The 26,830-nt window shown below is 41.9% G+C and overlaps 1 protein-coding gene across 1 annotated transcript; it reads left to right on the forward strand.

Annotated features, from left to right (window-relative positions):
• The first annotated feature begins 198 nt into the window (after positions 1-198).
• ttyh3b (tweety family member 3b) lies at positions 199-26,297 on the forward strand. The gene is made up of 15 exons (XM_056372867.1): positions 199-761; positions 2,077-2,263; positions 9,586-9,782; positions 14,505-14,616; positions 14,732-14,952; positions 15,203-15,298; positions 15,453-15,525; positions 15,661-15,736; positions 16,748-16,803; positions 16,940-17,032; positions 17,266-17,358; positions 17,463-17,599; positions 19,494-19,667; positions 21,214-21,289; positions 23,107-26,297. Exons 2-15 carry the CDS (start codon positions 2,138-2,140, stop codon positions 23,239-23,241), a joined length of 1,665 nt encoding a protein of 554 aa, XP_056228842.1. The 5' UTR covers positions 199-761; positions 2,077-2,137; the 3' UTR covers positions 23,242-26,297.
• Positions 26,298-26,830: the final 533 nt, after the last annotated feature.

Below are 26,830 nucleotides of genomic sequence, written 5' to 3' on the forward strand. Positions count from 1 at the left end.
TGTAAAATTACGCCTATGAGTTGTTGGCAGTTTTTACACCTCAGGGTCACCATAAGTGTCCCTTAAAAATCTGAATGCACCCTTCACTGCTGGAAAGGTCCTTGGTGTAACATGTACTACCGTGATTTCAACGTAAGGGGGTGGTCTCTCTGCGCATTTGCTCACTCACACTCTCACAGTCTCTCTCTCTCTCTCACTGTCTCACACATACACACACACTGAGAACTGGAGCTGCCGCAAAGCCCCGTCCTCCAGGGCTTTTTAAACACCGTGTTTGCTTCACGCTCCAACAATATCATCCAATTGAAGAGCCGCAGCGCTAAATGCACTGAACCGACGGTCACCGTGGGAACAGCGCGGACGAGCACAAACCGTCATGGTTTAAGAGAAAGACAACGACGGCATCGTCAAGTGTAAAAAAAAAAGAAAGAAAAGATACTGGGTTGCGGGTCAACGAGTTTAACCCTTAATCTTCCGTAGCATTGTTGCTGACTGGTAAGGTAGTCCAAACGGGAAGGCGTCTCGGTGAAATGTGAGCGGACTGGGTCCGTGACCGTTATTCCATTATTTTCAATGTGGTTGGGACCGCAGCCGACTCGCTCGTTGCAGCTAGCTCGGTACGGCCGCGTTGATGCAGCAGCGCACGGCTGTGGGGTTCAAATCCACCACCGGATCTGGGAAGACAATAGGTGAAATATACGCCGGCCTGGACTCCCAAGACTACAGTAAACGAGAGTCTGCATCCGCTTGGGCTTCACTAGGTGAGTCGCAACACGGTTCCTATTCCTCAACACACGGGCTTTGATGTCCACAGACATGGAGCCCTGAAGCCAGCTCCTGCCTTTTCTCCTCCTCGTTGCCTTGACGACTCTGTCAGACTGCGGTAGTTTTAACGGACAAAGCGGGATAATGCTAGCTAATCCGGGTTTTTGCTAACATTTTATTGACTCGACGTAGAAGAATGAATAAGGCTTGCTGCATGAATATGTGAGGATACCCGCGATTGAGTTGACCTACATGTGTGGGTACAGTAAAATCAATGTAATAGAGAGAGTCGTGCCTGTGTGTCGGGTTTGATATAACGGCCATTTCACCGTCCACATCACGTTTATCTCACCGAGCCTGTCTTTTACAGCACGGGCGTAAATTGGGAGATGCGATGTAGCTGTCAGCCATGCTATTGTCATTTCATAATTCATGTACAGTAGGACTGAATACAGTATGACCTCATAGGTTTAATATTTGCTTACAATGGGCTATTTAAAAACATTTCAGGACAAAGATTCCCTAGTCGATACTGAAAGGTTTATTGGTAATAAGAGTAGAAATAAAAAGTGAACTGTTTTATGACATTAATATACTGACCACAATTATCATGATACAGGCACATTACATGCCATATTACACAGCAGTAAACCACAATACACCAGGGACTCTGAAGGAAAACACCCCTTAAATGGCAAAATAATAGTATTTATCCAATTCATCAGAAGCACTCTCAGTTTAACAAAGATAATTGAAATGAAGTAATGTGTCATATTGCAGTGTTTTGGCCCTCTTAACCACACACTCCACAGCAACATGTTCAGGAATGTCATTGGTAGGTAAGGACATGCACTGAGTGGAGAAGGGATACCCTGTTTTTCACAAGTGAAGTCTTTTCATTCGATGCAAATCTAAAATAAGCAAATTGTCATGAGAAATTTAAATGATATATGACATTTAGAAATCAGCAATACTTTGTAAGTGTATTTTCTAACTCACGGCCAGGTGGTGTATGCAATACTTTTTACTATGTTAATGTTGATTGACATGTTTGTTCCACCCTTGTTAGTGACTAATAACTGATAACTGATCACATTGGCCTTGTAATAATGTCAGTCATGATGTTATGGTTGTAGACAGTATTAGCACTAAGGACTGTGGACACTGTACCTTCATCTTTCATGTTTGTCAAAAATTACATTTATAATAGTTGTTTACCAGCTTTGCCACAGCCATGCCAGGAGTTGTGAATTATGCATGATGTAATTTCTTTGCCCCGTTAACTTACAGTGGTCGTGAATTTCTTTTCAGTGTCTGTGTGAGGAATCGGGGTTATTGAGTGAAGTGACAGCCGGCAGGTCATTGCATCAGTATGGCGGCTGTAGTGAACTACTCCCCACCTTGGTGGGTGAATCTACTGCACCGATTGCCTCATTTCAATATCGAATTCCAGCTGGTGAGCAGTGACTTCAGACCTGAGGACTCTGAGTACCAGAAGGTAAGACAAATACGGGGGAATAATAACCTCCCACTCAGAATTCATCATCCCCTTCATCATGCAGCATCACCTAATCATCCTACCTCCTGCCACCTACCCACACTGTAATTTCACAGCAGAGTGGCAAAGTAGTGACTGAGGCTGTCCTGCAACCACAGAGTTGTGGGTTCCCTCCCTGCATCGATCAGTGCTCTGTGTGCGTGTGTGTGTATGTGTGTTTGTGAGTGTGAGAGAGACAGAGGAGTGTCCTTGATCAAGGCACTGAACCCCTACCTGCTCCATCGTTGTTATTAGTCGATTAGTCAGGTGATTCCCATCCTGGGGTTCAGGACCCCTAATGGTTGCAATGTAAATCTCAGGCGTTGTGAGATTAATAGCAATTTATTTAAAAAAAAAAAAAAAAAGTCAAAACATTTCTTCTACACCAAATTATGTTTGTTTTTTTCAAATTTTTGCTTTTCATTTTGAAATATTGGAGAGTTGTACCTCTTCACCACTTGTAAAACTATTAAAATGAGAGTGTTTCCAAGTGAACATTACTCTTTGGATGAAGTAGTCACAGCTCATAGGCCATAGACATGCAAGCTGTGATTAGGTGTACTGTGTTGAGTAGGCACCGCTTGCCTGGCTCTCCAAAGGTCACAAAGGTGTGGTGACTAATGGATTAGTCAAAAGGCAAAAATGATCACTAACAATTCTGATGATCAATTCTGATTAACAGTTCAGATGATTTATAAAGCTGAAATGCCAAACGTGGTCCAGTTCCAGTTTGTTAATTGTGAAGATTTTCTGTAATTATATTATTGTTGTTAATTAAATATCTATGGGCTCTGGACTGTTCTTTGGACAAAACAAGAAATTTGAGGACATCATCTTGGGCTCTGGGAACTTGCGATGGGAATTTATAACTATTTTCCGTCATTTTATTGGATAAACAATTAATTAATTGAAAAAATAATCTGGGAGGAAAAACAATCATTAGCATAAGTTAAAAGCATAAAACTAATTGCAGTCTTTCTTTGATAAAACACTCTCTGAGTCGGAAGCGCTGCCTTAGAGAGCAGCTCCATCGAAGAGTGGCTTTGGCCCAGTTTTTCTACATTTCATTAGAATCTGCAAACAAGGTGACTTCCAGGTCTCTGCAGCAGAAATGAAGCAGAAAAGAACAGTCTTTGGAGCTCCGCATAAAGCCAAGACATATCGTTTAGAGTCCTACATTTCATGCGCTGCAGTCACCCCTCAACATAGTGTGCTGACATGTATGGGGAGTGGAGGGGAGGCGTGCAAGTTCAAGAGCTGAGCGTGGGAAGGCACCCACGGCCATGAACAAGGGAGGGAGATGAGAACTGGAGAGAGAAGCAGGAGAGAGGAGGAGGAGTGAGAAAGATAAAAAGAGACTGATTGGAGGCGAGAGGAGAGAGAGAAGGCTCGATGAGCCATGGGAGGTGCTTCTAAATTGCCAAGTAGCCACTTCCTGCGAGCTATTCAATGTTTAACTAAGGGCCTTTGTGTGTGTGTGTGTGTCAATGTGTGTTACCACTGGAATTTTAAGGACCCCCTTTTTAGACTAATTACATCCTGACATATTTTAGCAGACGGTGCTGTTTCTATGTCACTGATCATTCTGCACCATGATCATATGTTTGTTTGCACGTTATTTGTATGTACAGTTGTGCATATCATATGTGCTGTATGTTCTGTATGTTCAGTTTCTGTGTCAGTGCGTATTTAGCTCTTAGTGTTGTTTGTTGAGGTGAGGTCACAGATCTCCCTCGGGGGTTGTGTGTGTGTGAGTGAATATAGGGGTTCTATTCAGGGTGAAATCATTAATTCTGGCTAGACGGGGGGGGGGGGGGAGAGGGAGAGATAGAGGGTGAGAAGAACAAGAAGAAGGAGGTTGAATTGGGTTGGGGGAGGGAGGGAGTGAGGAGGGAGGGGAGGGGGGAGAGAGTGGGAAGGGGAGGGCTGTAGTCTGTTGTGAAAGAATGCTCTCTTTCTTTCTCTCACTCTTTCACTGAAGCCCGTCTTTAGATTGGCTCAGTGTATCTGTCTCAAAGGCTTTCATGCATCCACTCATCCAGCTGAGAAACACACAAACAGACACACACATACAAACAAGGTCCTACACAGTGTCCTTCAGTGCGCTGAGTCCGTCAACACACCACAACGTAGCACACACTCACACACACACTCTCTCTCACACAATAGAGAGAGATTCTTCTGTGTTGTGTTTTTCTTTCTGATGTGATTTGGCTCAGGTTCATTTGTATTCAGCTCTTGAGCTCTGAAGCTGCTCAAAACTTTCTTCTCACACAGTGTCACTCACTCAGTCACTCACTCAGTCACTCACTTACTCACTTCTCCTCTCTTATGCAGGAGTTTTTCTCTTAAACAAACAAACTGTTTAGTATTCATTCACCACAGCAGTTGGTCTCTGATGACTTTGACTTTATTGGGGATGCTGACGCTGTGGCTTTTTGCAAGAAAACTGTTTTATTTATTATTTTTATTTTTCCTGAAGAGCTGAAATCGGAGCTCTTATCCTGAGGTTCTGCAAGGCATTGGAATAGCATGTGTGCCTATCCGTGTGTGTGTATGTGTGTGTGTGTGTTCATCTGTTTGTATTACGGAAGAATCGCAGAGTCAGCTACCAGCCACAGTTTAACAGCTGCAGAACATTACAGAGGAATCATGTGACCTGTAATAACACACACACATATTCCCAGCTGTGGAAAGTAAGTCAGTAATTGGTATTTTTTTGAGTAGTGTGCTAAGATTTGCACAGTGGAAGACATTATCTCATAGTGTTTTGAAAAGGATCCGAGAGGACAAAAGGTGCCACTCTTGAATCTTTTTTTTTTGTGTATAGAAAAGCAAACTATCTGGGTCTTTGTCTGAATACAGAAATTGCTGTTAGTGTTTTGGTTGCACTTTGACCCAGAAGTACAGGTGAATATAAGCAGCATGAACTCGAGGTCAGTCAGCGCCTCCGGAGAGACGTTGAGAGGATAGTGGGCAAGGCCAGACTACAGAGTAACACACAGGCAGGGAGAGTGCAAGGACAACTCGCTGAAGTGGAAGTGATTGATCCTGTCAGCTCAATCATACACACACACATTCACAGGCGTGCACATACACACACTTAAACGGACAGATTGAAAGTAGATCACTGTGCCTGGGCGTTTAACATTTAGCCCCTCCTCCAGCCCGCAAGCTGATCTCCTGGAGCTGTTCACACACACACACACACACACACACACACACACACACTTGCATGTAAGCATGCACATACACACATGCACAACCAAGCTCACCATGCTTATTAGTAGCTAATTGATCCACACTTAATCTGCTCTGATGGTTTGTCAGCCTGACAGTTAATCTAGCGGCCATCGTACACAGTGGGAGGAGAGTGAGGTAGCTGCAGAGACCTGGTCCATAGTCAGATTATAAATTTAACATTAAGCCCATACACCAAGAGTCCTGGATCAGCTGTTATTACTCTGAATGGCCACTAGTTCTGAGATGATTAGTTGAGTAACTATCTACTTTATTAGCTGTTTTGGTTATCAATTAATAATTAAAAATAAATAGTGAAGTAAAAATACCAGACCATAAGTGGGTTAATGCTTTAACCCACTTATGGTCTGGCTGTGTTTCTCTGTTTTGTATTTTTGCATACTTAATACTTTTGGGATTTGGACTAAAAACAAGTCATCACAAGACGTTTTTTGAAACTGTGACAGGCATTTTTCATTGTTTTTGGACATTTTCTAAACTAAGCAGTTATTTAAATAATGAAAAAAATGTTTCGATTAATGGACTGAAATTGTTTTATAGGGCTGCAGCCAATGATCATTTTCATTATTGGATAATCTAATGATTATTTTCTTGATAATCCATTTTTTTCTATAAAATGTGTGGAAAAAATGCAGGTTAAAATTTTCTTGGAGCCCAAGGTTATGTATCCAAAGGGTATATGACCAAAAGAAAGCAGCAAATCCTCAAATTTGAGAGGCTGAATCAATTTTTCCAGCTCTAATAATAATTTTATATTTCATGGTAAAAAATACCACACTTTGTGTCCCAGCGTCTTTCACCTCCCCTCTTTCCTCCATATCATGGTATCTATATCATCCCATTCTCATTCCTGGAGCATGATTTATAAGGGATGCCATGAAAATATCCATCATTATATACTGTAGCGTGAGGTTTTGTTCTCATTCTGCAAAGCTTAATGCATGTTACTGTAAATGGTATTGAGTCCTAATGTTGATTTTAACGTCACAAGAGATCAAACAATGCATTAGAGGAGCACAGTTTGCCTTTACCTCAGCACAACGTCTCTGTCGCGAGCTAAGCTCATAGATAATAACAGAGGATAATACCAGAGACTAGGAATCTGCAGAGCTTATCTCCCCCTTCTCTCCCATCAGGATCCTCTCCCCCCATCCTCCACTCATCTTCTTTAACCTGTTGGAGAAAAGCAGTCAGGGAAAAAGCAATCAACTGAATTTCCTCTGGCTCAGCCATAGCTTACCACCTGCTCTCCCACCACAAAGGAAGAATGTGGTAATGACAGAAACACAGCATTATTGACAACATAAATGTCACAGAATTCCCTTCTGATATTTGTGGAAGTTGAAACTTAAGTTGTAATAGTGTAGCGCCACAATTAGTTTGTAATATTCAAACTAACATCGTCACCACCTACCCAAGGACCGTAACTATTTTAAGTAGGTAGTGACCTCAGAAAATATAGGTGTATTGATGCTTTTAATAGGGACTGAGACTTGTGGTTTGAAAATTAGCACTCCTCTCCCTTCGGATGTCACATTATGCCACTGCAGGTCACATCCTGTCGTGTATCGTAATGTATCCTATAATGGTCTAGCTTAGTGACCCACAAGCTATGCTGGATTGGCTGAGGCCCTCCAGATTTGATGCATTACCCTTTGCTGGCCTGGTTATACATCTGCCACAGTTCACAGTTAATGCTGACCTTATTAGACCACATTGTTTTTCAATGAGAAAAGAGATTTAGTTAGTGACAGTATATCAGCTGGCTCTTGTGTGACTGGTCAGCGTGAACAGTTATTTCTATTATGTTTTACAAGTTCAGGAACTCAAGGCCACAGGGACAGGATGACTCTCTCAGATAAGCAATAAATCACATTTTGCACTAACAATCTAAAGTTTTACTGGAGATCACAAGTTTTTTTAGCGGTCTCCACTTTGGTCCAGACTAAAATATTGTCATGAAATTTCTCGACGGACTAGTGATGCATGGATCGACTGCTGTCATCCCAATCCGCATGTATGCATAAATCATCCACCTGCCACCCACCTGATCATATTATTTTCCACAATTTAGATACCCACAGCAGATTTTTCAGTGGGATATTACATGCAGCGTTTTAATTCTAAATGTCACTGCTACTTCCCGAACACAAACAGCTTAAAAGCTCATAATAACGAGTTCAGCAGTCGAAACGAAGGGTCTGATTCGTTCCTGACGAAAATGAAGCTTAAATATGTTCACGTTTTAGAGAATGTCATTAATATTTTTCTCATACATTTTAAATTCACCCACTCGCAACACATCTGCTGTTAATCATCATGTTAATTTTTATGATTCGGCCCACTTTTAATTTCGCTCTATCATCGGGTCAAAATTTTACAGTCCAGTACTTTGGTTTATGACTGATTATCTGCTAAAGTAGTAGCATTTCCCTCAGCACTCACCTCCAAGAACCACTATGTACAGTCTCACAGATCCGCTGGCCTGACTGTAGACTCTTAAAAACCCAAAACATGGATCACAAACAGTTTTGGTTTGTTACCCATCAAAACGAAACAATGTCTACATCAGCAATTTTATATGTCTGTGGGTAGGACCAGTTCTGTTCATTTTTTATCCTTTTTTTTATTTGATTTAAATTTCAAAGCCTTAAGAGATACAATTCTTCAACAATCCACAAATAAACATTCAAAGATAAGAGGAAAATAAGAAAAAATAATTTAGATAATTTTTTTTCTTATCTTGTTAATGATCTTTTGTGGGTCCCTGTCTTCAGGTTTGGAACCACTGCACTGAAATATTATGCTTTACGTTGCCTACGTATGGTTTAAGAAACGAAAACCATCATAATTAATTAATGTTCGAATATAATGTGAATTCTGGCAAATATACACTCATACAATACATGTGCATATTTACAGTAGAGGTGCATAAATTGCTGCAGGGTGAGGAAACTGCTGGCTGGCAGTGAGGAAAAAATTAGGTCAGTAGAAAAATCGGCTGTTTAGAAGTCAGTCTTGGAAGCCAGGAAGTTTGTGAGTATCTTGGAGGTGGAGTCAGACTGTGTTATCATCCACAGAGGAGTCCCCTGAATTACAATGTTGCTGTTTCCGAACAAGCAGAGCCGTGGCAGGATTCCTTTGTCTAAAGTGGTCTTGCAGGTGGAGATTTGGTTTACCAGAAACGTGCCTTCGTCTCTTCACGGTCCCTGCAGTAGAATGACTTTTCCAGACTAGTCCAGAGGGGAAAGAAAAACTAACATTGCTGTGTGTGTGTGTGTGTGTGTGTGTGTGTGTGTGTGTGTGTGTGTGTGTGTGTGTGTGAGATAAAAAAAGATTTCATCAGTTCCAGGCAAAATGCTGTAACAGCCCTCATCCCTGTCTTTATCCATTTCTCCCTTTTTAGTGTTCAGTTCAGTCATCTTCTTTCACATCTTCTTTCTGTTCTGTCTTTCCAGCCTGTCTCTTTTTTTGTTCCAAATTTACACCACCACCCCCCACTTCTCCGTCTGTCTGCCCCCACCACCCATTCCTTCTTTTACACTTCAAAGCTTTTAGAGGGTATGTGATCTGTGTGGTGGGTCTCTAGCGCACGCAGCTCCCGAACAGCATCGCTTCCGCTCACACTGTGGAGGTGTGCGTGTTTGATGGTGTGCAAATGTGTTTTTCATGGTATCCATCAAACGCCCATTAAACAGTAACTATTTTCTAGTCTCAAATAGCTGGAGAGAGTAGCACAAATTGTGTCTGTGTGTATCTGTCTACACAGGAAACTAAATCATGTGGTCTCTGCATGTATCTGGTTTCTGCTCATATCAGCTAATTTGCTTCCTGTGTCCTTAACCTTCTTCCTAAATTGTCCCTTTCCCTGTGATAAGGACAACTATTAAACATGAAACATTTGTGTACAGAATGAATCCATCCCAAAGTTTGACCGAAAATGTGTAACATAAACTGTATCATGAAATCGTACACATCTTGCTGCCACTAATTGTTTCTTTCTCTCTCCCGCTTCTCTCCAGTCTATTTTGTTGCTTGGTGCTGTGGCGTTGTTATGTTTGGGCCTGGACCTCCTCTTTCTCCTCTTCTACTCGTTCTGGCTTTGCTGCCGGCGACGCAAGAGTGATGACTCCTCACACTCCCATACACACTCTCAGCAGCCTAGCGCCGACTGCTGCTGCACGGCCTGGTGCGTCATCATCGCCACACTCGTCTGCAGGTGAGAGGTTATTCCCTTAAGAGTGACACCTTTATACATTTAAACGGCAAGTGTATTTGAAGGACATTTAACCCCCTCTAGCCCTGGTAACCGCTTCCACATGCTATAAGATTTGTTTTATTAAAGGGGTTATTTGTAAGTTTTCTGTGACGCTGAACATGGTTTCTTGCTGGGAGCGGGTGGTGATGATGTTCGGTTGCCAAGAGCTTCAGCCATTGTTGCATTTAACAATACAAGAGGTTATATATATATATATATATATATATATATATATATATATATATATATATATGTCCTCTGAGCAGTGCTACTTCTTTGGGGCAGCCTGGACGTTACAGTTACTCACTATCAGAGAATGACGATATGGTCCAGCCAGACCGGAGCTAGCTGGTTAGCGTGCTAACTTCATTAGAAGAAAAGAAGTGATAGAAATAGAAGCAAAGCGAGAGTCCACATTGGCGGTGGTTCTCACCTCTGGAGACAGCTCTTGGCGAATAAACAGCTGTTAATGCAAATGTTGGCTATGTAGCAATAGCAAAACTTACAAATAGCTCCTTTAAGGATACTTGAGTGAGTAGGAGTTGATATAGTTAATCATTCTGCACGTTCAAAGGAATTGCTCTGTAGCCTTAAGTGGAGACTCTAACTTTTCTCCGGGGATTTACAGGGGGGGGGTTCCACTGATTAGCTGCCTCTCTGCATACCACAGCCTGTTGGTGTACAGCTGCATAGAGAATGCCACTAAAACTGCACAGGACAGACACTAAGTCTGACTCAATGTCCTTGAATTAATAGTTATATTTACTTCCAACAGTTTTTTTGCACATTTTCAATTTGCACATTAAAAACCTGTGAGGAAATGCCAGAAGTGCAACAACAATGTTAATATCAGAAAAACCTTTTATGATCGGCTCTTTATGCTTCTTCTACTTCATATAAAGCATTCATTTAACTGCCACCCCAAGATGTAGACAATAAAACAATGGAGAGGACAGGGATCTACACGTACAGAAACTGTAATGTTCCAAGTTCGAGTCTATCTGTTGTATCAGCTCTATCTCCATAGCAGCTGATACAACAGATAAATTCCTTCTCGTGAAGAAAAACACAAATGCTATCTGAACTTGTTGTAGTTCCTGGAAGCACTGATTCGCTTTTATTTTGCAGAAATTTCAGAAATGTGTTTATCTAGTCTGCCCTATATACTGTACACTGTGTATTGCAGTTGTTGTATGAAATCATTATACTTTAAATTCAGTATGCTCCTCTGTGAATTTGGAGAGAAGACGGGATAAATAAACAGAAGGGGGGGGGCAGTCTGATGAAACCCTTTGAAAACAAATAGACCATTATTGTGAAGAACAAATCCATCAAGCATAAAACATAACCTCTCTTCTCTCTTCCTCCAAAGTTGACATTTTGGAGATACAATGTTTTCAGCCAACAGCCGCCATATGTGCATTATGACTGTACATTGCACCAATCAAGCTCACTCATTCTTGTGTAAACCTAAAAGCCAATGTGGTGTAACTGGGAGCCAGCCAGGTGGTTACACTCCTCTGTTTGTGTTTATCTGACTGTGAAGGCTGTGTGTACACGCTGAGGTCTTTGACCTAAGGGACCCAGCAGCAGAGTAGAGTCTATTTTGACCACAGATACTGAGCTGCATAGACTCTGCTCCTCTTGGCACAAAAATGCACACGCAAATATACAGACTATCGCTCTTTGGTTTACTCTCTCGTTACTTTTCCCCTTCCCCTTTCTTGACTTTTTCTCCCCCTCTTCCCCTTTTCTTCATCTCCGTCAGTCCCCCTCCGTTATTTATTATTTCTCTGTGTTCAGCCCTCTCCCTGGCCTAGAAAGGTTGCCATGGAGACAGAAGCGAATTTGATGCAGAGAGTAGAAATGAATTATACAGTCAGGGGGAGCTATGTCTGTGTGTGTGTGTGTGTGTGTGTGTGTGTGTGTGTGTGTGTGTGTTTGCGTGCGCGTTTGCGTGACTCAGTGTTGGAGAGTGTTTTTGCAGGCTTTAATATTTTATGATTAGCTATAATATTTCTTTTTGAATATTTGATATGGATCTGAGCCTGTACGCATGCGTTCTGTGTGATTGTGTGTGTGTGGTGTGTGTGTGTGTGTGTGTGTGTGTGTGTGTGTGTGTGTGTGATTCCTGGTCCACTATTTAATATGACATCATGTCTTATTTTTGAACACCAACTGCATGTGGACTTCCTCCATTTGTTTGCAGGTGCAGTGTGTTTAGATGGAAGCTGTAGCTGGTATTAGGTTGTTTACAGTTTTTTCTACAGTTTTTTTATTCTCATTGTCTTTTGGTTTTACATTGTTGGCCACAAATAAGTTATTTTAGGATGGCACATTGGGCTGTGGATATGGGCATGTTTCTCTATTTTCTGACATTTTATAGGCAGAATGATTCCTCTATTGATCATTAAAATAGATTGAGAGATAACCTATAACAAAAATCACTGGGGATACAATCATATACTGATACAGCTACCTTTATTCAGAGTGTTTACCGATGCTGAGTACTGATGCGATACTGGTGCTCTCTTTTCCAAAAATTGTATAAACTATATTTCACTTTGCTTGGAACACATTACAATCATTTTGAGGTAAGGTAATGTGAGGCTGTTGCTCTAAAAACTGACTCTGCAGCTGGTTGTCACAGAATGAATCTAACTGACACCTGTAACACTGAATCGTATCATTACATTGACACAGAAACTGTATTTAAAGTTACAGTTCTTAAGATTTGTGATTTGGCGACAGTATCAAATGGTAGTTTTAATAATAGTGCAATAATATAATGTGTATTGGTTATGAAGTGGCCGATATCCAATACACAAAGTAATGTCATTATGGGTGCCAGTACAGATTGGATCGATGTATTTCTAAAAATAATCATTAGTTGCCACCCTTCTCCTACATTGCTCTATACTGCACAGAATAACTTCTGTATGTAGCAGTCACTAGTGGGATTAGGTGTCTGTATGTGGTCTCACTTTGTGTACTCAGGTTGCACTATTCATATCAAATAAAACATTAAAGTTTATTTATTTTATTTGGATTCAGGTGAATGAGTTTTGTTTGGATTTGAACTCATAATGAACCCAATTTTGACTGAATACAGCATTTACTATCTGATCGACTGCGCTGAGTGCATTTTAGTTTGGTCATTTAGGTGCAGCAAAGCTTTATGATGTCAGTACATTTCAGCTGAAAATGGACTGAAGCAGAGACTAAGGCTGCGCTCTGTCTCTCTGAGTTAACATCATTCAGAACAGGTTGCTGTTTCTCAAAGGCAAAATGATGTCTCACTAATGTATGTGGTTTCCTTTGTGTGGGCTTTTTATCAGAGCTAAGCTGGCCAGTGTTTGCTGTCAGCTATTTAACTTCTGACCTTCTGCCTTGCTGCAGCCCCTCATTTATGTCTCATATTCTAAGCTGTTGGTTAATAAAGTCATGAAATCCCTTGATAGGAGCAGCAGGTATTAAAACAACGAGAAAAGTCATAGAGAGGAGGACAGAGAAGAGGAGGGATGAAGGGAAGAGGAGAGAGAAAGCAGTGGGAGAGGGAATGGGTGGTTGGAGAGAAGAGGAGGATGAGTAAACAGGAGTGGAGAGAGAGGATTTCCTGTCAAAACTAAGATGACATGAGGGATGGAGTAAAATGGTGGGAGGCAGGGATGGGTTGGGAAATGGACAAATAAAAGAGAAGATATTTACATCAACACACGAAGCACATTAATGTGTCTTCACGACTGTGTTCATCTTTATTCTGTTTCTCTTGTCAAGCCTGCTTCCTTCTGTATTTGTTTTATGTTACATGCACACATTAAGTCCATCTTAAAGCTCTGAAACACAATGTGTGTTTACACACACACACACACACACACACCATTGTGTGTAACACGGGGCTACTCAACACGGGGCTATTCAAAATCTAATGGGCTAGAATGAATTGCCTTAACAATGGCCATAAATTTCACTCCACAAATCTGTCTGGTGTTAGAGTGCAGACAGATATCATGAATGCAAAGAGTCCTGTCATACACACACATGCACACATACAGTACACAAAGGGAAAGGAGGGGGTTACTAGAGCTTTACAGGGTGAGTGGGAAAATAAAAGCCCAGTGGGGAGGGGTATGTGGTGAAAATGGGTTAGATGTGGCAAAACAGAGAGTGTAAAAAAAGATTTCTGCAGTGGTGGTGGTGGTGGGCAGGCGGGAGGTTAGTGTGCGGTGTAAATATAGTGAACATAGGAGAACTACGGTTTGGAAGAAAGAGAGTCGGTGCTAGGAACCAAAGATATTGTAGCATGTGTCATGTGTGAATGTCGGTGCAGAGCTGCAGAAGGACCATATTATGTGCGGTCTGGTGACCCAATTATTGTGTGGACGCTGTGTGTGTGTGTGTGTGTGTGAGAATCATTCCTGGTAGTCCTGTGCTTGCCGGAGGCCCAAGGGTGACACCAAAGCAAAGAACCAAGAACCAGTGCCGCCTGTTGCTGGTTAACAGAGGAACTGCACTTGATAAATTACTCGTCTTGGTGCAGTTTTGCCGTGTGTGTGTGTGTGTGACTGTGAGCAAAAGAGAAAAAAAAGACATGGTTCGCCCATATTGATGAATTTGATGCCATCCAATGGTTGAATTAGTCATTGTGTTAACACTTGGCACTTCCTGTTTTCTGCCTCCCAGCGCTGGCATCGCTGTAGGATTCTACGGAAATGGAGAGTCGAGTGATGGAGCCAGTCGTTTGGCGTACTCCCTCCGTCATGCCAACCGCACCGTATCTGGGGTGGAGAAACTGGTCAGTAATACGTACTGCGTTGTTTGTCTTTAAAAGATTACCTCACAAACCAGTTATAAAATAATAAAATGTGACTGATGCCAGTTTTTTCTTTTTGGTTAATGTCTGAATCCAGGTGTCTGACAGCGCCCTAGCCTTAAACCAGACAGTGGAGGAGAGCCTGGTCCAGTTGGAGACAGCCTTCCAGGAGCAGACAGACTACGTGTCCATCGTCCAAAAGCTGCAGGGCCAGCTGGACGAGCTGGTGAGGCTGATGGTGGATGTCCCCTTCTGGTCCAATACTGATATTTCCTTGGAGGATCTGGCCCGCAAGACGGAGGCCTTTGACTTTTACAGGTCAGTACTAACGAGTACTGGTGTGTGTGTCAGGCATTTCAGCAGTATTTGCTGTATCAAACTGAAAACTGGTCTCACATTTTCAGTCATGCAGTTTTTTGATATATTCCTGCATGTTAAAAACAACCACGCTGGCATAAGGTTGTCAACGAACCATGGCTTTAATGCTGAGGATTCATTTGCTCAGTGATGAACACCCTCTCCTGCGAGGCCATGTATGAGACACTGTGGTGAATTTGTATATTTACAGGTGGTTGGGGTACCTGGGCCTGCTGCTGTTTGATGTACTCATCTGTCTTCTGGTGCTCTTCGGCCTGATACGCAACTCTAGAGGCACTCTGATTGGGTACGTTACTTCACATCATACCCCAAGATCTGCTCCTGTTGGAGGGGTGAAATCCTGTCGAGACTCTGAGTGTGTGTGTCAGAGCTGTGTAATACATGGTATGTCGGTAAGCCCAACCTTGACTTTAAAAATATGTATTTGCTTTGTCCTTCAGAGTGTGTCTGCTGGGGGTTCTGACTCTGATAATCAGCTGGGGGTCTCTCGGCCTGGAGCTGGCTGTTGCTGCTGTAAGTGTAACCATGGCAACATCGCCGAGCTCTCTGGCTCTGCAATGATGTAATCTCTACCCACTGCTCGAGCAAGTGTGTTCAAAGGGGATGTTACTGTAGCCTGATGTGTCATGTGTGCTTACCCTCTTACAGTCAGCCAGCGACTTCTGCGTTTCCCCGGATACCTACATCACCAGGGTAACCAAGGAAAACGCTGTCATTAACCAAGGTATGCAGACAAAAAAAAACATAGGACCTGTCAACCGGTAGCAGCCATTTTTAAGGTTTTCCTTCTGTAAAGCGGCGGTTCCAACCCGTTTAGACTAGAAAAACAAAGCTACCTGCAAATCGTTGCCACAGCTCAAATATGTGTATTTGTTGTGAGCAATTCAAGCAAAGGGTCTTTTTATCTTTTCAGATGTTTCTAAAGGCCATAAGATAAGACAATCCATTATTTCACAAGAAAAAAGCCTGTGTGTATTACTTCTTGAAACCATTCAGATTTATTTTGACCTCTGGGGATGAGGAGAATAAAGTACTTGAATAGTGTTCTCAGTTGATGAATGGTGAAGTGATGCAGGGAGGGATAGAAGGAGACTGGTCATTGGACTGCTATAGAGATGCTCTAGGTTGACAAATAAGCAGGAACATCCAGAATAGACTCCAGTTTCCTCACTGACAGTTGAATCTCACCCTGGCATGTTGCTTCTATTTTAAGAAACAAGTGTGTGTGTTTATGTGTGTGTATGAGTGTGTGTATCCAAGGGGATTGTGTTTGATTGACACTCTGGTATCTAAAAGCTCTTACTCTCTCTCTGCTGATTGCAATGCATCAGCAACCCTGCACACTCCCCGCTCTCTCGTCCTCCTGCTCGTCCCAGATGTAAAAAAAAAAAAAAAAAATATTCAGAGCACTTTTTAGCTTTTTCACTGTGGATCATTATCTGATTTGTTCTCCCTCTTCATCCTTTTATATCCCTCTTTACTTCTCAATTGCTCCCTTTCTTCCTCTCCGTTCCTCACTCTCCTTTTTGCACTCATCTAATGAGCTCTGTTGTCTGTCAGTTGTTTCCGCTCTGTCTGTCTGCTGTAGAGAACAGATGTTGCCTCCGAAACACACATAAAGACACAAACACACAATTATGCTTGAATGTTACTGCTATCACACTTCCATAGAAACATACTGCTTGTCTTTTCATTAAACTGTATACTTTAAATGTATGTATTATTATATTCCCAGATATCCTGCAGTATTACCTGAGGTGCAGCTCTGGCCAAATTAACCCCTTCCAGCAGGTAACTTCACCGTCCTGTCGTATTGAAGTTACTGTTCTTTCTTTCAGTTGATTTACCTGCTTCAGCCTGTAAAACGATATAATAACCAAAAGATACTTTTGTTTGTGTGTCTTCTGTGTCTCTGTATGTTTTGTAGAGGCTGTCAGGGAGTCACAAAGCATTGGTGGAGATGCAGGATGATGTGGCAGAGCTACTGAGATCAGCAACACGTGATTATGCCAACACCAAGGTACGTGCACTTGTGTGTGCAATGATCTGTAGGTCTTTATTTTCATGCATGAGGGGATTTGCGTTAGCGGGAGCGTGATGAAAGTGGCATTTACACAAGTGTCAGCACACACGTGTTTATCTGGTGTGTGTGTGTGTGTGTGTTTGTGTGTGTGTGTATGTGTGTGTGGATGTACATGAAGGCGGATATCCATATTTGAGCGTGAATGTGTAACCATTGCTCTGTGCGTGCAGGGGAGTCTCGAGCAAATCCAGTCTGTGCTGAATTCCACGGAGGTTGGTCTTCACCAGCTGACTGCTCTGGTGGACTGTCGCAGCCTACACATGGTGAGTCACTTTGTTTGTTGTGTTAGGAGAAGAGAGAAGTCCTCAAATCCCAAGATCCTTCTTAACAACTGACTCTCCTCTCCTCTCCTCTCCTGTCGTTGTAGGACTATGTTCAGGCATTAACAGGCCTGTGTTATGACGGAGTCGAGGGTCTCATCTACCTGGTTCTCTTCTCCTTTGTCACTGCTCTGATGTTCTCTTCCATTGTGTGCAGTGTGCCACATACCTGGCCTGGCAAGAGGTAACACACACACACACACACACACACAAACAATCTCTCTCTCACAATCACATACACAAGCTACACAAAAGCCTTTACAGCCCTAAATTAAACTAGTTAATCTCTACACTAACAGCTAACATGTAACTAGTTCTAACTTCTTAATTGTCTCACTGAATTCAGCTGATGAACTTGAAAACAGGAGAAAGACCCATAAAGAATATACTCGGTGCCCATGCATGTCATACTTTTAAGTGTATTTGCCTTCTGAGCTGTTGTATCCTTCTATACGTCTTCCTGCTTGTCTTTGCATCCATCAAGTTTTCTCTGCAAGTTTTGTTGTTTATTTTATTGTTTGCCGTTAGCACTGCCAATCTGGCTGATTGTTTGTTTCTCTGTTTGTACATCTCTCTCATTTTCTTTTCTCCACCGTGGACTTGGAGCACCAGTGTTGTGTTAGATTGTGTATCACTACGTTTTTTTTTTTTTTCTATGCCCCACTTCCTCCTTCTGTTCCTTCCCTTCTCCCTCTCTCCCTGTCCTGATTTGGAAATGCTTTGGGCTTCAGCGAATGATGATGGATATTGAGGAACCTTAACGACCCTTTGATCCAATAAACAGCCCCTTTAAATACCCATTCGATCAACCAAATCATTCTGTGGTAAAATCAGCGCAAAGAGCTCTAGACTATACATCACACTATACGTGACGGTTTTCACTCTGGTGAATGATTTGAATTATGAATCACAGCTGTGCCATAATAGTGTGGTTTGGTGTTGTTGGTGGGTGTGAATTACCAGCAATGCTAGCGTATGGTCCGGTGGGGTATTAAATAAAAATCCATTATGTCCCTGAATTAAGCAAGAATAACTGCTCACCGGATTGGTTGCTTTTTAGGCTGACTGTGCTGCAACTGCTGAATCTTTCTGATGGGCTGCACAGCTTAACTCCATTTTGGTTGAAAGAGTGAAATGCCTCCATCTGGTGGCCAACCGGGGTAGTAACATCTCCTCTACCTTTTTGTTAACACAGGGCCCTGCTAAAATATTCTTCATACAGCTCCCTCCCTCTTTGAAACATTTCCAGCCTGATGTGACTTTGTTGGTATATAAAAACAATAGTCCTAATGGTACGGTCCACATATGCACATGTATATGTATTTTGTGATTAATCATACATCGTCACACCCAGTATAATTCTGTAGCCAGAGATTCAACTTCCAAATCAGCACATATCTTATTTGATGCCTCATTCTGTTATGTTGCTGGCCGTTTTACATTCTTGACCATTTTATGTCTGAAAATGGTTTGCCCAAACCAGCCATATTATCTCCTTTTTTCCTGACGTTTTTGCTTTAATTTCCATGTAGCACTCAGAGATGCATGACTTTTTATCAAAGAAAGTGGATTCTTGACATTTGACACTGTTTGGACAATTTGAAATGGACGGTAAAAACCAGGAATCCTCCATGTCAACAGAGGATGACTGCATGAAGAAAATGACTGCATGTTTCTGCGTATTAAGAGAACTTTGAGAATATCGAAGAGTCTTCTACCTTCATACAGTTTAATATTATGTAACCACACAACAACAACAACAAAAAAACAGCTCTCCACTTTGAGCTGTGCAGTAATATTAGAGACCCTACTGTACTTGTTGTGGACCTGTTTTGTAGATGAATGCTGCCCGTGTTCCTTTTCTTCTTGTTCAGCTGCTTTGGGGCTGAAGGCATGGTCTTAACCAGTCTTTTGTATCAGGGGGCTCCTCATAGTACAAGAACGCCTTCCCGTCTCCTAACCTCCTCTTCAACCACTTGTTTACACTCTGTTGTCTCTCTCGGATCTCCCTCCCCTCTACCTTTCCCCCCTCCTATCCATCATGCCCTCTCGTGCCCTGCCCTTACCCTGAATTGAAGGACGGATGAGGAAGACGGAGAGGACGAGTCGGGCGCCTCACGGGGCGGTGTGCACGATAACCTGTACCGCGTTCACATGCCCAGTCTCTACAGTTGTGGCTCCAGCTACGGTAGCGAAGCTAGCCTGCCCGCTACAGCCCACACTGTCAGCAATGCCCCCGTCACTGAATACATGTGAGTTAGCACCCACCGCTAGCTAGAGGCTAGCAGGATCAATACACTGCCTGCCATAGGTAGCTGATGCTTGCCCCCCTGTGACCCAGACTAGCAGCACAGCAACGCTCACTGCCTGTAATATGATAAATTAGATTAGCTAGTTATTTGCTATGTCCTTTGTGACACACTGTCAGCTATGTTTGACAATTAATGAGTTACAACCTTTCACTAGTTTTCCCTTTGAAACTGATAGAAAATTAGATGCTTGCTGTATCAGCCAGCCTGCCTGTTTCAGTCCACAGCGTTAGCAAAAACCTGACTTAAAAAAGTTAATTCAGATCTGCACTCGCCTCAGCACAAGTTAATAATTTCACCCCGCTTGCTACGTCTTACAGTTTGACACAGGCCTGCAATTGCTTGCTCTGAATACAACAAAAATACAGAAGTGAAATAAGCATCTTAAGTCTGCCACTGCTTGCTTCTGTTTTAGCTGTGCGCTAATCAAGGATAATATGTTGTTTGCTGCAAAGCAAGAAACTGCAACTTTAAAAATAAGAAAATTAAATACTAAACAGTTCAGTTGTCTGTATTCTGATAGTCATGTATTACTTTGAGTTTTTGGACCATTAAAGGACCATGTCTTTGATGTTTGGGCCATGAACAAATCCTGTATGTTTAAGAATACTGATGACTATATTCCAAAGCATATTGCAGGGTTGTAGAGGGATTTATTTCCCTCCACATTTTTCCTTGTCATGTTTGTGGAACTATAGTCAGCTGTCAGCAGCAAGACTATCAGCTGCCAAAGGACCAGGTTCATATAATCCAAGGAAATCCGTTCAGTAACTTACATAAACATATAATGAATGTGTGTTGACTTGTGTTTGTTTATATCAAGCCGCTTACGTAAAAATATATTTTTGTAGTTTCGAAAAACTGGAGTATTTAAGGAACTGTTTTATGTGTTAGACCTTTTTATTAACAAGATGAACCATATTTGTTAGGTTCTTTTCAGACATTCATATTATAAGCTTGTTAGGTAGTTGCACTGTCGTATATAAAATATCAAAGATAAAAGAAGTAGCCCTAATTTAGCTTTATATTAAATTGTGCTTATGAGTCACATTTGAAGCTTAATGAATTCATATTTTATATTTAAACATTTTCTTCTTGAAACCGTTAATAGTTGAAATGATGCTCTACAAATTACCAATATATGCTTTTTTAAATTATGTGCCTACAGCCAGTTGCCTATAGGTCTCCACACTGATAAAAGCATCATTTTACAGAGCGTGTCCCATTGTGAGACTAAATGTTTTTCTTTTGTGCATTGTTAAGAAAGAATGTTAACTATGCTGGACTGTGGCAGAGGTGTTTAACCCCTGGCTATATGGTGCCAGGCTTAAGTCCCTGACTTGTAATTATTACTGAGGCCATTTGTCAGAGGCCATTTGTCAGAGGGTCATTAAGTTGTAATCATGAGCAGACCACAGATCAACAGCTCAACAACTGAGCACCAGCGGCAGGGTGACCACATGCAGTAACCTCTTATTCTATAATGCAGGAGCCAGAACGCAAACTTTCAGAACCCTCGGTGTGAGAACACCCCCCTGATTGGCAGGGAGTCCCCTCCACCCTCTGTAAGTGCACACTTTCTAGATCACACTCTCCCTCCACTATCTTCCAATACCCACAGTGCTGCTGGGAAATTCTCCAAACCGCAGAACCCACAGAGATGGCATTTTGTAATTTCAGAATGTAATGAAGGAAACATGTTGTTGATGAATGTACTTTTATCTCATTCATGACTTAAAGTGCATGCTAGTGTGGATATTGGAAGGTAGTTCCCTATCCCCACACCACTGCAAGTGTCCTCTGTGCTAAAACTAGACAGTGATCATGGATCGCCTTCATGAAGGTCATTTTGGCAGCCTGGGATTACCTGGAAGTTTTAAAAGAAGCCTGTTGATAGTTGGATCTGCACTTGCATCAAAAGAGAAGCTTGACTCTTTTGATAAGTGTAATTGTTGGGTCAGTATAATACATGGTAGTCACACAGTTTTTCTCTATTTCTGATGTAAAAAGTCTGGTTGGTTTCACTGTGGCCGTCAGTGAAGCGTGAGAGGACTTGCTGATCATGACACCACTTTTGCCGTGGCGGAGAGAAGCTCAAACAAACACTTTAAGAGTATTTTTAATATTTAGTCCTGCAGTGTATCAAGCTTTTTCTTCAATACAATAAGAAAACATTCTGCAAGGTATACAGGTGTCTGGATTGCACCTTCTTTTATCTACAAACGTGTTGACTATCCTGGCTTTGACAAGATGCTGCTGAGCCTGTAGTTGTGGATGTTGTTCCATGCTCTTATCAACTGTACACATTTGGGGCTACAATACCATGGACTGACTAAATTTAATAAACGAATGTAGAATTATTCATAACTTCTGCACACTTTTTAGGATTCATGTCTCGCTCCACGCCACCTGGTTATAACCTGCAGTGAAGCTGAAGATCTTTTGACAGTTCAGCCCTTGAGTAAACTTGAGCCCAAACCTCTAAAGTTCCTGCTCCCCCTCCCCCCCCTGTTCCCACAGTGTGTCTATGTGTGCATTCTCTGGTCGAGGTGTGTGTGTCCTCTGTTTCTGTGCCCCCTCACCCTTCACCATTTAACAGTCACAGGAGCACATGTTTCCCACCTCCACCGTTGAACCGTAGCAGCCACCCAAATGGCCACGATTCATCATTCTTAGGCAGGGCTGTCGACCGGGCCGCCATCCTGTGCAGAACTGCTCTCCTGTTGTCTGCAGTGACGTGGAAACCAGAGACCTCCAACTGTAACTAGCTAGCTGCTCACGAGAGACCACTAACTCATACCAGGCTAACCTACTACATCAGAACTAGAGCACTAACTACAAACTACTGACAAAATAAAACCACATCTGCTAATTTACAATAACATCATCCAGACGTAATCAGCTGTTATATAATGAATGACTGTTGTAATCAAACACCCCCGGCTGTCCAAATGACTGGTCAAAGTACTTCTGCTGTACCTGTGTGTTTGTGTTTGCCTCACATGTTGTCACCCCATCTATCTATCTATCTATCTATCTATCTATCTATCTATCTATCTATCTATCTATCTATCTATCTATCTATCTATCTATCTATCTACCTATGTATTGAAACCATTCAAATCTCTTGATCTAATGTACATTATTTAACTGAGACTATTTCTACAGTACTTCTTTTATTCTTCGGCGTAAATAATGGTTAATCATAATCCATCCGTGTTTTTCCTCTTTCTTGTCTGTTTTTTGTCCTTTTTTTCTGTCATCCTCTTTCCCTCTTGCTTCTCATTGTTTCCCGCTCTTATCTCAAATTCTCCCTCTGTTTGTGTCCCTTCCCCACATGCTCGTCTCTCTTTCCTCTGTCACTGTCTTCCTATCTCTCCAGTACACCTCCAGTATGAGAGCAAAGTACCTGGCCACCAACCGACCAGACCAGAACCGACGCTCCGTTCCCAACGACCAACTGGACCCGGCTAGCCGGCCTCACCCCGCTGCCCGACCACAATCCTCAGTCCACTAAGATACCAGAGCCGCATCAGTCCACCCCTGTACTGCCTCAATCCAGTTCTCACAGCCAACAGCACCACCCGACACAGCGCTCACCAGAGCTCAAGCAGAGCCGAGCGCTTTAAGCACCAACAGGACCCCAGTTTGTCAAGGTCCACTGAAATTCACTATCACCGGTTCACCAGAAACAACACAGCAGGCCAGAACTCATCAACCAAGCACCTCAGTAAAGGACTGCACTTTGAAGGTCAACCTCTACTCCTCACCTAAAATTATCCAAAAGACAGTCAAAGCCCATCCTAAAAGATCACTACTTCTACTACCACATCCCGAGCTGCTCATTTCACCACTGCTGTGATGGACCAGCCCACATACCCACAATGCACAGCAACTAAAGCCTGGGCTCCGGCTCCGCAGGTTCTTCTTCTTCTTCTACTTCTCCAAATATCTCCTCCTCCTCCACTGGGATCTGTACACTGCCCTCCAGTGGAGGCAGCCACGCCACTCTCACCACTCAACCCCCCCGACACGTCTACATTCAGATCGCACACTCGCACAGAGACAAGCACAGACATGCACAAACACACACACACACACACACACACAAACACAAACACACACACACACACACACACACTGTACAGAGCTGTAAATAGTGAACATGTGCTTTATTCTGATTTCATGAAAAGTCGACTGTTGAATCATTACTGGTAATGTGGTGTGATGTGTGTTTATCATGGAAATTTTTGCTGTATCTCTCATACACACACACACACACACACACACACACAAACAAACAAACAGGCGGATAGTCTAACTGAACACTCATCTGTATAAATGATAAGCCAGTGAATCGGAAAGCCATGTTTAGATAGAAACTCTAGCAGCACATCCACATTCTCTCTTTAGCTTAACATTGTCGTCTAACTAAGACTTGAATCGTGAACTCGAAAAGTGGTGTCCACGTCTCTCTCCGTACTTGTTTACGTGCACATACAGTATGCGCGTCAGTTAATGCATTTTCGAGTATGAGCCAGGAATCCGGTTGTGGAGTAACTGCTTTGAAGCCTTTGGGGACTGGAGCGAGAGACAAGGGACATAAGAAGGCTCAACCTGTGCCAAAAAACTATACTGTAACAATGAGGGATGCCTGATTCTGTCTTCTTCTCCTACTGCCTCCAGATGTCTCAAAAAGGGGGAAAACACCTTATCTGGAATGTTTTCCCTGCGGCTGTAAATAAAAAGGGAACAGGAAAGACAATGAAAAGACAGATAAATTGTGACTACACATTTGCCAGGTGCTACATAAGCCAGTGAAGGCCCCCAGAAGACGATCAGCGCTGAGGAGGGACGGAACATGTTTTGTTACTATGATGTTTTGTTTTCATTCAGGGATGTGATCAGGAATATAAAAAGCAGTAAAAAAAAAAAAAAAAAGAACGGCGTTCCATTATTACTGAATGGAAGTTGTGTCGCAGAACCTGAAAAAAATCACGTCCCTGATAAATAATGTTACATAAGTGTTTCAGAATAAAGGACAGTGGGTGTTTTTTTTATGTTTTATTATAAGCTGACATTCGGGATGTAATACTGTGACCAACTGTAGTATTCTGTTTCTTCTTCTTTACTGTTGTTTCTTTCTTCCTGTGCTTTTATTTTGTTAACTGGTGACATTGGATCGACTTTCATTCACCAGTCCTGAGTCTTTTTTTTTTTTTTTTTTCCTTTCTTACCCACAAGCACAAATTCTCTTCAAGGTGACTTTGCGAGATGGAGAAGTAAAACACACTGCCTGGAAGACTGCCAGTGGTTTTTCCTCTCGCTCTAAAACTCTGTGTACAGTGTATAAAAACTGTAGTCGTGAACCTGTGTGTGTGACATCACTGCAGTGTGATTGGCTATCGCTCTATCTCAGTGTTACTGTGTGTAAGTACGGTGATCAGTGTGTCTGACTGGCTGCAAGCTAGGGCCAGCCTATCTAGCATTTCTACACAAACACTGCACATGCCTTCATACACACACACACACACACACGTATTAACACAGACACACACACATACACACGCTGTACAGACACATACACGCTCAATACACACTGCAGTATCATATAAAATCCATCTACTTTCCCTACTTTTGTCCTGTTTACATTCACATCTAGAGCTGTAGTAGCTGCACGCCCTCCCACAGCTGTGACATCACACTGATAACCATTTGCATTATGGGTGATGTAGTAAGTAGTAGCTGCATTTCAGAGAAGCCTGGAATCTCGTAGTTAGTTGAGTGAGCAGAGCCCTAACATTCAAACACCTTTCAACCACCATCCCTGTACAGCATTTTAATATTTTATTATTAATCAATGACCACTTCTCGTATTAGCGAGACAATCTTACATGTGTGATTTTACTAGAAAGAAAATGTCCATGTTATGGTAACAATGCTACCTATGGTCTAGTACTTTACAGTGTTTTTTTTGCACCATTGATGCAAACAACGTTAAGATCTGTGGGACTAGTCACTGATTAATGGCCTTTCATAATGTTTTTAAACTCTTACAACACTCTTCATATCACAACATGTTTTTTTTATTTTTCTCTGTCTTGTAAAAATCAAAGTTTAAAGATAAAACAATAGCTAGCTGTTTTGTAGGAGAATAAAGGCAAGAGCAGCGTTTTTCCTCTCTTATTAATGGTGAATGACTCTCTGTCTTGCAATGTTTTAATAAAACTATTCCAGTGTAGTCTGCACACCTGACTGAAAGTTGTATTTGAATTCCTGTGCTCTGCTTTGTGGGATTTACCCGACCTGGTACGGTATGACCAGAAGGAGAAAAAAAAAAGCCCTGCTCACGTTCAAAAGTCAGCAACGTGTGTGTGTATGTGTGTTATTTACAGGACTTCAAATACACCTCTGTCCAGATGTGACAGACAAGCAATGTTTTCTATGGCTGTTTTTATTTTCTGATGGTTTAACTAAGATATTAATGATGTACATGTCAAAACTGTGGTAATGATATCATTCAGCCTGGAATAAATGTTTTAAAAAAAAAGAAATTAAAGCAACTTTAACGTACTGATCAAGACTGTGGCTTCTTTCTTATTGCTTCGATTGAGCAGATGGGAAGCACAAAACCGGTCTGGCTTGTGGTGTCTCTGCTCAGAAACTGTTTCCTCAGTCTGAAAACTAGAACATGAACCCTGAAATATCTTCGGTGAAGGTGAAATGTTTATGGAGCGTAAGTTTCATGGCCACTTCATTTTGTGCCCTTGTTATAACTCACATTATAGACTCAACTTCCATCCATTTGGATTATTGATGTGATCATCATTTCAAACTGCCACTTCTTCCCTAACGTCAATAACCATTTTATCAAGAGAAAAATAAAAAGTGATGATTGATGGTGATAAAATGAGAAAAATACAAACATAAATCTTGACTATATGATGAGTGCTTTTAATGTAATATTTTAAACTTGTTATGACCTGTTCCATTTGTTTTACAGCAGCTGTTGGATGTAAAGTTTCTTTAGAAGAGGGAAACAAAATCATATGTATTCATTTCACCTTGAGTTGAACAGCTTTAACAGTAAACACAGTCACGGTAAT

Source organism: Seriola aureovittata, chromosome 3 (genome assembly GCF_021018895.1).
Source record: "Seriola aureovittata isolate HTS-2021-v1 ecotype China chromosome 3, ASM2101889v1, whole genome shotgun sequence".
Taxonomy (NCBI): domain Eukaryota; kingdom Metazoa; phylum Chordata; class Actinopteri; order Carangiformes; family Carangidae; genus Seriola; species Seriola aureovittata.